Source organism: Scylla paramamosain, chromosome 29 (assembly GCF_035594125.1).
Source record: "Scylla paramamosain isolate STU-SP2022 chromosome 29, ASM3559412v1, whole genome shotgun sequence".
NCBI lineage: Eukaryota > Metazoa > Arthropoda > Malacostraca > Decapoda > Portunidae > Scylla > Scylla paramamosain.
This window is the reverse complement of record NC_087179.1, coordinates 16,564,380-16,579,379: the sequence shown is the minus strand read 5'-3', so window position 1 is coordinate 16,579,379 and position 15,000 is coordinate 16,564,380. Positions and strand designations below refer to the sequence as shown.

At 41.9% G+C, this 15,000-nt stretch overlaps 1 protein-coding gene across 2 annotated transcripts in view; it reads right to left on the bottom strand.

Annotated features, from left to right (window-relative positions):
- Positions 1 to 15,000, bottom strand: part of LOC135115765 (uncharacterized) — a 117,079-nt gene that overhangs the window by 63,851 nt on the left and 38,228 nt on the right. Inside the window, exons 10-13 of one of the 2 annotated variants that reach the window (XM_064032781.1) lie at positions 13,823 to 13,982; positions 13,395 to 13,469; positions 10,718 to 10,819; positions 7,212 to 7,287 (exon numbers count right to left, since the gene is read on the bottom strand). In XM_064032781.1, coding sequence (XP_063888851.1) covers positions 7,212 to 7,287; positions 10,718 to 10,819; positions 13,395 to 13,469; positions 13,823 to 13,982 — 413 coding nt within the window. The remainder of the gene's footprint in view (positions 1 to 7,211; positions 7,288 to 10,717; positions 10,820 to 13,394; positions 13,470 to 13,822; positions 13,983 to 15,000) is intronic. The other variant, XM_064032782.1, reaches the window with a different exon arrangement.

Sequence of the window (15,000 nt, the reverse complement as noted above, 5' to 3'; positions counted from 1 at the left end):
CTCTCTCTCTCTCTCTCTCTCTCTCTCTCTCTCTCTCTCTCTCTCTCTCTCTCTCTCTCCGGCCTTCATCACCCACACCCACTCTATTTACCTTTTCCTTTCACTCCTCTCTGCTTGCACATTCTCTCTCTCTCTCTCTCTCTCTCTCTCTCTCTCTCTCTCTCTCTCTCTCTCTAACACCTGAGAGCCGGAATAAACACGGGCAAGGTGGGTATAAACATCCTGGTAGGAGGAGGAGGAGGAGGAGGAGGAGGAGGAGGAGGAGGAGGAGGAGGAGGAGGAGGAGGAGGAGGAGGAGGAGGAGGAGGAGAAGTTTGTGATAGTAAAAGCCGTAGTGGTGTTTGTGGTTAAGAAGAAGAAGAAGAAGAAGAAGAAGAAGAAGAAGAAGAAGAAGAAGAAGAAGAAGAAGAAGAAGAAGAAGAAGAAGAAGAAGAAGAAGAGGAAGAAAACGGAGGAAGAATAAACACAACAGACAAACTAATCTTACAAGGTTGTTTATAAATTACTACTGGTCAAACATAACAGGTGACAGAGAAACAGAAGAGAGAAAAGAGAATATGAAGAAGGACGAGGGAGGAGTAAGAGGAGAAGAAGAAGAAGAAGAAGAAAATAAGAAAGCGAAGACGAAGAAGGAGGAGGAAAAGAAAAAAACAATATCAGGGAATAATGAAAAAAAAAGATGAATGAGAAGTAGAAGAAAAAAGAAGAAAAACAAGAAAAAAAACAAGGAAAGAGAAAACAGAAGGGAAAGAAGAGCTTAGAATTGCACTTCCAAACACCACCACCACCACCACCACCACAACAACAACAACAACAACAACAACAACAAATCTCACCTTCAAAATTCACACACGAGGCGGGCACCACTTCATTAAATTATCGTTCACTTTTTTTCTTTTTTTTTCTCCATCTCCCATTTGTCTCATTCTATTTATCTGAGCGTGCTGTTTAGTCGATGTTATCTTTATTATTATTATTATTGTTTTGTTTTTCCTTCCTTCCTTCCTTCCTTCCTTCACTTGCTGTTCTTTTATTATCAGTCTTTCTTTTCCTTTTCTTTATTTTCTTTACGTCGTATTTCTTCTTTTCTTATTGTTATCGTTGTTGTCTTCCTCGCTCTAATAAGTATTGCATTAATTAATCTCTCTCTCTCTCTCTCTCTCTCTCTCTCTCTCTCTCTCTCTCTCTCTCTCTCTCTCTCTCTCTCAGTACATATGGTAATAAGATGAAAAAAAAAATGTATGATTAATTAACATTCCTACAGGAGGAGGAGGAGGAGGAGGAGGAGGAGGAGGAGGAGGAGGAGGAGGAGGAGGAGGAGGAGGAAGTGGAGGAGGAGGAGGAGCTGGTAGTGGCAGGTAATAGGAAGAAAGAAAAGGAAGATAAGAGCGAAGAAACAAAGTAGGAAGGAAGGAAGGAAGGAAAAAAAGGGAAGAAAGGAAGATAAAAAGGAAGGAAGGAGGAAAGAAAAAAAAAGGAAGGAAGGAAGGAAAGAAAAAGAAAGGAAATTACAAAAATAATGAACGAACCACATAATAATTGCGAGAGAGAGAGAGAGAGAGAGAGAGAGAGAGAGAGAGAGAGAGAGAGAGAGAGAGAGAGAGAGAGAGAGAGAGAGAGACCTACTGGAACGAAAAGATAATAAGAAAAGCCCTTTAAGGAATAGAAATGAAAATCGAAAAAATCCCATTAAGGAGGAGGAGGAGGAGGAGGAGGAGGAGGAGGAGGAGAGAAAAAGCCTCCTTAAGAAGACAAATGATCAACTCCTAAAATTAGAAAAAGCTTAAGGCAAAATTATATGGTCTCTTCTTTCTCCTCTTCTTCTTCTTCTTCCTCCTCCCCTTCCTCTTCCTCCTCCCTGTCTCCAAAATAAGGACGTTCTTTTCCCAGATTATATTAAGTCCTATTTTCTTTTAAGGTTTCATCAAGATTATTATCATTATTATTATTATTATTATTATTATTATTATTATTATTATTACAGCATGTTTATATATCTCCAGTAATATCATTTATAGTTGGATGATGATGATGATGATGAGGAAGAGCTTAATAATAATAATAATGATAATAATAATAATAATAATAATAATAATAATAATAATAATAACAATAATAATAAAAACACATTACTTTCTGGCTTCTGTACTTATTGGCTTCAGTAGAGAGAGAGAGAGAGAGAGAGAGAGAGAGAGAGAGAGAGAGAGAGAGAGAGAGAGAGAGAGAGGCAATAACCCCACATGCCCAATCACCCCCCACCTCTCTCTCTCTCTCTCTCTCTCTCTCTCTCTCTCTCTCTCTCTCTCTCTCTCTCTCTCTCTCTCTCTCTCTGTCTCTCTCTCTCTCTCTCCATACCAGTTGCCTCCTGAATCGCTGGGTCGTAAAAAAATATATTATAAATTCAAATACGTGAGCTTATTACAATCCCTCTCTCTCTCTCTCTCTCTCTCTCTCTCTCTCTCTCTCTCTCTCTCTCTCTCTTAAGCAATATCAAAATTAATATGAGGTCGCTACTATCTCACACACACACACACACACACACACACACACACACACACACACACACACAGAGACGTACCCACACAAACAACAACATCTAAGACAAACACACACACAACATAAACACAAACTAACACAACCTAACCTAATTTAACACAACCTAACCTAATCTAGCACAGTCTAATCTAACGCAACCTAATCTAACGTAACCTAATCTAATTTAACACAGTCTAACCTAACACAGCCTAACCTAAACTAACCTAACCTAACTTCACCTTCAATCGAATAAAAATATGTAAAAAAAAAAAAAACACGATGCAACACAAACTTTTATTTATTTATTTATTTATTTTATTTATTTATTTATATTTTTTGTCTTTCTGGATTAATGTTTTTTTCTTTATTCTTTCTGTTTTTTCGCAGGTGATTTATTTATTTATTTTTTTCTTTTAGTTTTCTTCAGTGTGTTTTCCTTCATAAATATACATTTTTTTTCTTTTCTTTTCAGAGTTTTCGTTCTTTTCTCTATTTCTTTCTATTCACGTGCACTTTCGTAAAATATCAGCGTAAATTGAGTAAGATAAACGCACACACATATATACTGATGCGTACGTACACACACACATGCACACTCACACGCGCGCACACACACACACACACACACACACACACATGGCACACACGCGCGGAGGAGCGTACACACCCCACGTCCACACCTAAGGCGAGCAGAAGCGCCACTGACAGCTCCTACCTGCCCGCGTGTGTGTGTGTGTGTGTGTGTGTGTGTGTGTGTGTGTGTGCGCGGGGTCAGGTGCCGCTTGAACACACACACACACACACACACACACACACACACACACACACACACACACACACACACACACACACACACACACATTTATTTACTGATACTAACACTTAAAGTCATTCTCTCTCTCTCTCTCTCTCTCTCTCTCTCTCTCTCTCTCTCTCTCTCTCTCTCTCTCTCAATTATACCCTAAGATAAACTTGAACATACCTAAACTTTTACTCACTGCATGACATCGCCGTGTGTGTGTGTGTGTGTGTGTGTGTGTGTGTGTGTGTGTGTGTGTGTGTGTGTGTGTGTGTGTGTGTGTGTGTGTGTGTGTATCCTCGGGTATCGTGTGTACAAACAAATAAATTTCTCCACTACTCGCCGTGTGTGTGTGTGTGTGTGTGTGTGTGTGTGTGTGTGTGTGTGTGTGTGTGTATGTGTGTGTTTACTTTTGTGGTAGGTATTATTTTTGTTTATGTATGTATGTATGTATGTATGTATGTATCGATGTATGTATGTTTAAGAGGTATTCTAAGTCTATATAACTACGATTTTCATTTGTTTATCTTCTCTCTCTCTCTCTCTCTCTCTCTCTCTCTCTCTCTCTCTCTCTCTCTCTCTCTCTCTCTCTCTCTCTCTCTCTCTCTCTCTCTCTCTCTCTCTCTCTCTTCCAATCCTTCCACACGAGTTTCATTTTTTATTCTTTATTTTTTCATTCCTCTCTTCCTATCCTTCCTTCTAAATGAACTCCAATTTTTCTTATTTATTTTCACTTCTCTCTTCTCCTTCCTTCTTCCTTCTTCCTTCCTTCCTTCCTTCACCTCCTCTCTATCTCCTCCTTTGCTTCCCGTTTTGCCTTCCCCCTCCCAATATCACTGCTTCACTTTTCACTCCTCCTCCTCCTCCTCCTCCTCTTTCAGCTTATACACCTCATCTTCCATCTCCTCCTCCTCCTCCTCCTCCTCCTCCTCCTCCTCCTCCTCTCCGTCTTTTTCCTTCGCTTCCTCATCTTCTTCCATCTCCCCGTTCGTTTACTTTTAAATCCAGTTTCTGCTCTCTCTCTCTCTCTCTCTCTCTCTCTCTCTCTCTCTCTCTCTCTCTCTCTCTCTCTCTCTCTCTCTCTCTCTCTCTCTCTCGCTGATTTTATATCCCTCTAATTTCGTCTTTGATCAGAACAATGCAAAGGAGAGAGGAAAATAGAAGAGGAGGAGGAGGAGGAGGAGGAGGAGGAGGAGGAGGAGGAGGAGGAGGAGTAAACGAGATTCAACAAAAGAAAGTCCAAGACGAAAAGGAAGAAGGAGGAGGAGGAAGAGAAAGAAGAAGAAGGAGTAGGAAGAGGAGGAAGTGATATTGAGAAGAAGGAAAGAAAATGAGGAGGAGGAGGAGGAGGAGGAGGAGGAGGAGGAGGAGGAGGAGGAGGAGGAGGAGGAGGAGGAGGAGGAGATGAAGAGAAAAGAAGGGAAAAGAGAGGAGAGGTATGGAAGGGAAAGGAGTGTATTGGAGGAGGAGGAGGAGGAGGAGGAGGAGGGAGAAGAACAGGATTATGGAGCTAAGGGGAGAATGAAACAAGAAAAGATAATAATAATAATAATAATAATAATAATAATAATAATAATAATAATAATAATATGGAAACCTGAGAGAGAGAGAGAGAGAGAGAGAGAGAGAGAGAGAGAGAGAGAGAGAGAGAGAGAGAGAGAGAGAGAGAGAGAGAGAGAGAGAGAGAGAGAGAGAGAGAGAGAGAGAGAAAGGCATGTTAAGGAATAGAGAAGAAGAAGAAGAAGAAGAAGAAATAAATAAAAGAAGAAAATAAATATATAGAAAACCAAACAGAGGAAGAAGGGAAATGAAAGAGAAGAGACGAAAAGGGAAGAGACGATGGAAGAAGAGAAGAGATAGGCAAAGAGAAAACGGGAGAGGAAAAAAGAATAACAAAAATGAAAGAAAAAAAAAGAATAAAGAGAGAGAGAGAGAGAGAGAGAGAGAGAGAGAGAGAGAGAGAGAGAGAGAGAGAGAGAGAGAGAGAGAGAGAGGGGAAGATGAAGTATAAAAGTCTTGTTCGCCTTTAAACACCAGGGTTAAAAAAAATATATATTCCCTTTTAACCCTTTCCCTCTCTCCCTCTTCCACCTATCCCCCTCACCCCTCCCCCTTCACTCCTCCCCTCTTTAAACGTCTCTATTAAAGATGTAAGTTATTTATCTCACTCTTCGTCTATATATTTGTTATCCGTTCCTTATTCTCCTTTCCTCTTCTCCCTCTTCCTTCTCCTCTTCTCTTCTCACTTCCTCTCGTTCTCTTCTTTTTTTTTACATCTATTTTTTAACGAAACTTTTAACCTCTACACTTGTTACCTATTCTTTTTTTCCCGTTCCTCTTTCCCCTTTCCTCTTCGCTTCTTCTTTCCCCTCTTCTTTTTTTTTCCCTAGATTAAAAATATCCCCCTTTTATTTACCTCACTCCTCACCTCAATACCTGTTACCTGTGCCCTCCCCCCACCTCTCCTCTTCCCCTCTCCTTTTTTTTCACTTTTTCCTCCATTTTTTCCCCTCGTCGCCATTACTTCCGCGTCCAAGGGGAAAAAAGAGAAAGGTCTTTTGTTTACTCTATTTTATCTTCTCTGTTTCCTTGCCAAGTTTCAGTTCAGTGTTATTGTTATACCCCTCTCTCTCTCTCTCTCTCTCTCTCTCTCTCTCTCTCTCTCTCTCTGCTGCTGCCATATTTGTTTCAGGAGAAGCAATAACAACATACTTTCCTCCCCCAGCAGGAGTAATTTCTTTCCTCATACTGCGGGAATGCCGAGTAATACATTCAGGGGGCGAGGGGGGCAGCAGCGAAACGGTTTAGGTTAGGTAAGGTAGGATTAGTTTCAGTAAGATAATGTTAGGTTAGGTGAAGTTAGGTTTGGTTAGGTTAGGTTAGGTTAGGTTTGGTTAGGTTAGGTTAGGTTAGGTTAGGTTTGGTTAGGTTAGGTTAGGTTAGGTTAAGTTAGGTTAGGTTAGGTTAAGTTAGGTTAGGTTAGGTTAGGTTTGGTTAGGTTAGGTTTGGTTAGGTAAGGTTAGGTTAGGTAAGGTAATGTAAGGTTAGGTTAGGTTAGGTTAGGTTAGGTTAGGTTAGGTAAGCTTAGGTAAGGTTAAGCAAGCTGAATATAATAAACGCATGATAAAAAGTAGCATTGCAGTTTTTTTTTCTTTTCTTTTTCTTTTTCCTTAGGAGAGGCACCAGCCAAGGGAAACAAAATATATATATATATAAAAAAAGAGTTGGGGGGTGTGGCCACTGAGATGCCGGTCCCCAGAGTCAAGAGTGGCCATACGAAAATTAAAGGATAAGTGTCTTGAAACTTACTTCTTGAAATAATAAATGAAGAGTATACGAGTGGGAATACAAATTAAATACAGTAAATAGAAGTAAATACAGTATGATAAAAGGCATGATGAAAGCAAAGCAGTAGTGTAGATTATAATATAGAAAAAAAGACAAGTAAGGAGTAATAGTGGAAATAACAAATTAAATACAGTAAATAGAAAAAAAGGGACAAAAGAAAAGAGGATACAGCGAAACCCTTTAGAACTATGAAATAATAATGACACAAATAAATAAACAAACAAATAAATAATTGAAAAAACAGTGACCTCAAAAAATGGCCATAAAATAACACACACACACACACACACACACACACACACACACACACACACACACACACACACACACACACACACACACACACACACACACACACACACACACACACACATTAAGACCTCAAACAATGACCCAAGAAAGAAAAAGAGAGAAAACAAACACAAACACACACACATGGTGACCTCAAACACTTAAAACACCCACACACACACACACACACACACACACACACACACACACACACACACACACACACACACACACTAACCTTGAGCATGGTGAAGGGCCTGCTGTGTGGCGGGGGTGGACATCTCGGCCCTGCTTCCATACTGACTGCTGCTGCTCTGTGTGGGGAGACAAGGGGCGGGGGTGAGGTGATGCTGCAATGGAGGGGGAGGAGGTGGGGTGAGGGGTGAGATAATGCCGTGAGCGGGAGATTTGGTGAGGGGAGATAATGTTATGAGAGAGAGAGACAGGGGTAAGATAACGCTACTGTGATTGAGGAGGGGGGGGTCTGTCTCTCTCTCTCTCTCTCTCTCTCTCTCTCTCTCTCTCTCTCTCTCTCTCTCTCTCTCTGTCACGTGTCTCATTACGGAATATAATCACCTAATTTACCGATAGAAGCAAAATGACGCCGGAGTGAAAGTACCAGCAGGAGGAGGAGGAGGAGGAGGAGGAGGAGGAGGAGGAGGAGGAGGAGGAGAAGGAGGAGGAGGAGGAGGAGGAAGAAGAAGAAGAGGAGGAGAACAAGAACAAGAAAAAGAACAAAATAAAAAGAACAAGAAAATCAACAACAACAACAACAACAACAACAACAACAACAACAACAACAACAACAACAACAACAGCAATTAGAGGAAGAAATCAGAGCGGCAGAAATGAATGGTCTTGTTGCGCTGAAGGTAAAGGAAGAGAATTAGGTGACAGGTGCGGATAATAGGCGCAAAAAGGTGGGCCGAAGGTGTGTCAGGTTAATTAAGGTGCAAAGGTGCGTGCAGAGTGTCAAGGGTGTGTGTGTGTGTGTGTGTGTGTGTGTGTGTGTGTGTGTGTGTGTGTGTGTGTGTGTGTGTGTGTGTGTGTGTGTGTGTGTGTGTGTGTGTGTGTGTGTGTTAGATTAGATTAGGTTAGGTTAGATTGGGTTGTGTTAGGTTAGGTTAGGTTAGGTTAGGTTAGGTTAGGTTATGTTAGGTAAGGTTAGGTTAGGTAAGGTTAGGTTAAATTAGGTTAGGTTAGGTACAGTAAGGTTAGGTTAGGTTAAGTTAGGTTAGGTTAGGTTAGGTTAGGTTAGGTTAGCTACAGTAAGGTAGGATGTTGGCAGATAGTGAAGCAGACAGACAGATAGATAGATAAATAAATAAACAGATAGACACGCAGAGATAGACAGACAGACAGATACACAAACAGATAGACAGACAAACATACGATTATATAAACAAGTAACTAACTATTATAACATTAAAACCACATAAGGACCAACACAACAACAATCCACCCTTCCTTTAAGTTCCTTTGTGTCTGTAGTCAAATAGCAAGAGAGGGAATAAGTTACGTATCAAAACTTTAAAACCACATAAGGACTAGCAGAACAACAATCCACCCTTCCTTTGAGTTCCTTTGTGTCTGTAGTCAAAGCACGTCAGGCAGCGGGGAGGGAGGCAGGACAGAAGAAGCGGAGGGTACAAGACTTCAGGTAGAGGGAACAGCAGTGAAAGGCAAACTCATTAACCTGATATTTGTGTAAAGGAGACGAGGGAGGTTTACCTGGAAGAAGTGAAAGGGAAGAAAATGTTTGAAAATCGCCAGGTAATTTCAACGAGGAGGGAAGGAGGGAAGGAGGGAAGGAAGGAAGGAAGGAAGGCAGTGCAAGTGAACAAGAAGCACCAATTATGTAAACCTGCTTGTCACGGGAAATTGGAGTACAAGAAGAGGAGTGGTTATGCAAATGTCCAGGAAGGGAGTTGTTATTTTTCGTGTCTTTGTGGTTGTCCGTCTGTCTGTCTGTCTGTCTGTCTGTCTGTCTGTCTGTCTGCCAATATGTTAATCTACCTATGTCTTTATTTTTTCTTTATTTCTTTGTGCTTGTGCCTGTCTGTCTGCTTGTCTGTCTATCTGTCTGTCTATCTGTCTGTCTGTCTGCCTACCTGTCTGTCTGTCTGTCTACCTGTCTGTCTCCCTACCTGTCTGTCTCCCTACCTGCCTGTCTCCCTACCTGCCTGTCTCCCTACCTGCCTGTCTGCCTACCTGCTTGTCTGTCTACCTGTCTGTCTACCTGTCTGTCTGCCTACCTGTCTGTATATCTACCTGTCTGTCAGTCTGCCTACCTGTCTATCAGCCTACCTGTCTGTCTGCCTACCTACCTATCTGTCAGTCCATCTCATGAATAAAGGACAGCGGAGCACCAGAGAATCATTAAAAGGTGAACAAACAGGTGAAATGAGGCATCAGATGACAGGTGAGGGAAGGGAAGCAGGTAGAATTATAACGAAGAACTGGTATGATTTAAGATAAGGATAAGAAAGAAAGTGACAAGTGAGAGGAACAGAAATAAAGGAAACTGAGGGAAAGGAGGAAAGGAAAGGGTAAAGGGAAGAAGGCAAAGGAGCAAGGAATGATAAAAGGGAAAAATTGAGAGAAGGAACGTTGAGGAAGGGAAAGGATGGAGAATATCGTGACAGAGGGGAGGGGAGGATGGGACAGAGAAGGGGAAGAGGTGAGAGATGAGAGAGATAAGAGAGGAGAGTTAAGTAGAGGTAAGAGAGAGAGGAAGGGAAGCAAGATAAGTAATAAAAGAGAAGAGAAAACGGTAAGAGATGGAGGGCAGGACGAGATAAGAAAAGGGAGAAGGAGGAAGAAACAAAGGTAACGAGAAAAAAGATAAGAAAAGAGAAAAAAGAAAACGAAGATAATAAAATGACAAGTAACAGGGAACATTATAAACAAAAAACAAACAAACAAACAAACAAACCTCAACATAAAGTACTGGAGAAGCGAGAGAGAGAGAGAGAGAGAGAGAGAGAGAGAGAGAGAGAGAGAGAGAGAGAGAGAGAGAGAGAGAGAGAGAGAGAGAGAGAGAGAGAGAGAGAGAGAGAAGGGAAACGTGCCTCATGTTGGGGTGGATGACCTGACAGGTAGGGCAGGTGGACTAATTAAGGAGTTGTGGAGTAAAGTGAAGAAGAGGAGGAGGAGGAGGAGGAGGAGGAGGAGGAGGAGGAGGAGGAGGAGGAAGGATACGTCAAAGATATGAAGAAGGTTGACAGGTGTAGGTGGAGTAGTTAGAGGAAGAGGAAGAGGAGGAGGAGGAGGAGGAGGAGGAGGAGGAGAAGAGAGACGGAAGAGCAAGGAGAGGGATAAAAGGAGAGGAAGAAGTGTGAGGGGGGTGTAAGAAGAGAGAGTGTGGGATGGAGAAGGGAAAGAGGAGTGAGGACAAACGCAAGTGGGTGTCACAAATGAAACTTAACAGTGGATGAGAAGTGGAGGCGTGAGTGGACTGAAGGTGGAGGGATAAGTGGTGAAGGAAGGGAGAGAGAGAGAGAGAGAGAGAGAGAGATCCATATTTTCAAACGTTTCCGCGCCCCACCTCCGCTACTTCCATAAGGCTTTAGATGAAGACACACTGGCTTTCATAAGTTTTTGCACGGTTCCAGTGGCAGATTAACAAGATTTCTACGTTATTAGCAGGAGAAAGTCTTGAGAACCCGGCTAGTCATCTCTGTGGCCTTCGAAAACAGTCGTGGTGAGAGAGAAGAGCCTTTCAGAATACGAGGCGTGACTCACCTGGTAGTGATGAAGGAGGGCGTGGGAGCGAAGCACGTGGACCCTTAGTGCTGTTAGTTCCCGTTCCAACTCTGCAGCGAGGCTCTCAGGACTGGCCACGTGCTGCAGGGGGAGGGAAGGTGCGTGGTGAGGTGCTGGTAGTAGTAGTAGTAGTAGTAGTAGTAGTAGTAGTAGTAGTAGTAGTAGTAGTAGTAGTTGTTGCTGTTGTTGTTGTTGCTGTTGTTGTTGTTGTTGGTGTAGGAATGGACAAAAGGAAAAGACGAGAACAAAGATAAACAGGAAAGAGAAAGGAGAAGAGGAGGAAAACTAAATTCTACTGAACCTAACGTAACCAAACCACACCAAACCTAACCCATTCTAACTTAAACCCAACCAAACTTAACTAACCTAACCTAACCACACCAAACCAAACTTAATCTAACCTAACCTAACCTAACCCAACCTAACCTAACCTAACCAAACCACACCAAACCTAACCCAATCTAACTTCAACCCAACCAAACTTAACTAACCTAACCCAACCTAACTAACCTAAAATAACCAAAATAAAACCAAAGCCTCGACCAACATAATAAACAAGCTGCCCATCACTAAAAGCCCGAAGTTTAGGCTAATTTTCAGGCTTACGGACAGGGCAGGTGAGCGTAATTACCTGTCTGTTCAACCTGGCGGGAAACACAGCAACAGGTGAATGTCGTGTGGTGGGAATTTGCAGGTGAGTTAATGAAGCGCAGGTGAATGTTGGGATGAAAATAGAGAGAGAAGTGAGTGTGTGTGTATGTGTATGTGTGTGTATACCTTGGACTCTCCCAGCATCCTCAGCAGGGCACGGGCGGCTTTGCAGAGCACCCATTTCACCGCCAGCAGCACTCCTCTTAACATACACATACCCACCCACCCACACACACACACACACACACACACACACACACACACACAGAAGGCTACCGCTACAACTCACATATACAACCTTTCTCTACACTGCACACACCTGTATATACAATCACCACTGCCCCTCACACCTGTCACACCTGTTGTCACCACCATCACCACCACCACTTCCAAAGCACCGTCAAGAAGGCAATTGTTTACTAAGTGGTGATTAAAGCTTATCATCACCACTCCAGTCAGTCAGTCACCACGACACAGAATCACTACCACAATTATCACTCGTCAACAGGAAAATTCATCACCAGGAATGCGTTTCTTCATCACCACCACAGTCTTAGTCACGACAAGCGTATCTCACCACTATCACCACCACAGTTAACCTCCCATAAATCAACACCAAGGGGCAGATTAGGTCACCACAACGCAGCACCACAACTACAGTCATCACCATTTAAAAAAAGCACTCGTGTAAACTCATCACAAAGGACATAACACCACCAGAACATCACCAAATACGAACATAAGATCATCAGAAGTATAGTTCGTCATCACCACCTTACCACATCATCACCACCACCACCACCACCACCGCTGCCGCCACTAGATGACTTCTAAGATCAAATACAACACCACAGCCAGACTCGTATCACAGGGAGCAACACCTAAAAGTCAACACCACCAATACGAACAACACTCAGATCCACCAGACACACAATTTGCTCAACACCACAACACCAGGTAGATAAGCAACACCACCAGGTACTTAATTCATTCACCACCAATCATCACCACTACCACTACCATCACAATCACCGCTGTCATGCAAATCCACACTACACCACAACTACCACCGTACTGACCGACTCTGGTGGTGGTGGTGGTGGTGGTGGTGGTGGTGGTGGTGGTGGTGGTGGTGTCACGTAAATATATATTAATTGAGACTATGTAGCTTAATCCTCAGAGTCTGTGTCATGTCACGGTTGTCCTTAGAGAGAGAGAGAGAGAGAGAGAGAGAGAGAGAGAGAGAGAGAGAGAGAGAGAGAGAGAGAGAGAGAGAGAGAGAGAGAGAGAGAGAGAGAGAGAGAGAGAGAGAGAGAGAGAGAGAGAGAGAGAGAGAGAGAGAGAGAGAGAGATTCAGTGGTGCAAAGAATATAATTATAGTCTTAAAATTGAGATAATAATGAATCTAAAATATCTGATTAGAGAAAATTTAGCGGGAGAAAGTTTGAAATAGAAAATAACGTAAATTAAAAAGTAAATAATGACAAATACAATAAAAAAAAATATATAAACAAACATACTGAATGAAAAGAATCAAGTTTGTACATACGAAGGAAAGTGTAGGAAGGAAAAAAAGTAAAAGAAAGAGGAAAAATAAAGTGAGAAGATTAAATTAAAGAAACTACATAAATAATTAAGACAAACAAAGCAAAGAAATACAAGATGGATTAAAAAAAAAGATAAATGAAAAAAAGGAAGGAAATAAGAAAAAAAAATAAAAATAAATTACTCTTTAGAAAATAAATAACCGAATGACAACGAAGATTGCAACAAGAAATTACGACTCTCTCTCTCTCTCTCTCTCTCTCTCTCTCTCTCTCTCTCTCTCTCTCTCTCTCTCTCTCTCTCTCTCTCTCTCTCTCTCTCTCTCTCTCTCTCGAAGTTGCGGTTCCTCCCCTTTTTTTTTCAATAATCAACCATACAATTCTCTCTCTCTCTCTCTCTCTCTCTCTCTCTCTCTCTCTCTCTCTCTCTCTCTCTCTCTCTCTCTCTCTCTCTCTCTCACCATGGCCTGGTCCTCCTCCCGGGGCAGCACATCACAAGGGGGAGGGTCACGACGAGCAGTGATGAGAGCCTCGATCTGCAAGGGGAAGGGGGAAGGGTCACTACACTATTGCAGGGTCACTATTACTACTGCTACTACTGTTGTTTACTACTACTACTACTACTACCACTACTACTACTACTGGTATCAAGGTTGTTACTGTTATCATTACCAAAGAACGAAAGTCAAACGGGGTTATTACTACTACTACTACTACTACTACTACTACTACTACTACTATCACGTGTTATTACTGTTACTTCTACTATTTAGCAAAGGTTATATGGGAAGATTTAATATTTTTTTACACTACTACTACTACTACTACTACTACTACTACTACTACTACTACTACTACTACTGCTACTACTACTACTAACACGACTCACCTCTTCGCGAGAGAAGGAGGTGGTGAGGGGCACTTCGTCGAGGGGGTGGTGGCTGGGAAGGGCTGAGGTAGGGGAGTCCGCCCCCTCCCCCTCCTCCCCCAACCTTCCCTGTCTGGGAGCCACCACCGCAAGCCACTCCCTCCTCACCCCCTCCGTCCATCTGTGGGGGAGATAGTAAGAGCAAATAAATATAAATAAGTAAAGATAAATTAATAAATAAATAAAATAAATAAATAAATAAATAAAACAGGAAACTAATGTAGAAGCGTCATTAACAGCAGCCAAAGGAGATAAAATAAATAAAATGCAAAATATAAATACGAATACTATAATAATAATAATAATAATAATAATAATAATAATAATAATAATAATAATAATAATAATAATAATAATAATAATATGTACACTTTTAGCACATATTATGAAAGAAATATAACTTCTGATTGTGCTGGAGGAGGAGGAGCAGTAGTAGTAGTAGTAGTAGTAGTAGTAGTAGTAGTAGTAGTAGTAGTAGTAGCGTTAGTCGTGGTGGTGGTGGTGGTGTAGTGTTGATCGGACATGTAGGCTACACTAAAATATTTACCACTGAGTTTCCTTATCCCCCTCTCCATCTCACGTTTTCTGTAACACTCCAGCACCACATCCTCTCATATGACCGGGGAGACTATGCCATTCCCCTCCTGGCCACCACCACCACCACCACCACCACCACCACCACCAGGCAAATAAACAATGAATCAGAAGGAAAAGAGAATCACATGACTAACACACACACACACACACACATACATACATACAACACTCACGGTGAAGCAAGCATAGGGAAACACAAGCCATATACTGTACCTCACCACGCCTGACCTGCTCCAGCACAACCCTTCACTAAAGCACACACACCATGGAGAGTTGAGCAAACCTAACAGAACACACTCCTCCGACATATATCGCTACGTATTCTGCCTCCAAACACTGGCACTTCCCTTCAGTAACTCAGTAACTCGTGGCTGAACAAACGTAACAAGGGTTTTTAAAGGTGTTTCAAAGGTTCTATTGACAGATTAGCAATATCTCTATATAAACAACAGGGGAGTTTTGAGAATGTGGCTAATTATCTCTGTGTGGCTTTGAAAATTATGGTGGTGGTGAAGTAATACTGGTTTTTAAGGGTGTTTTTA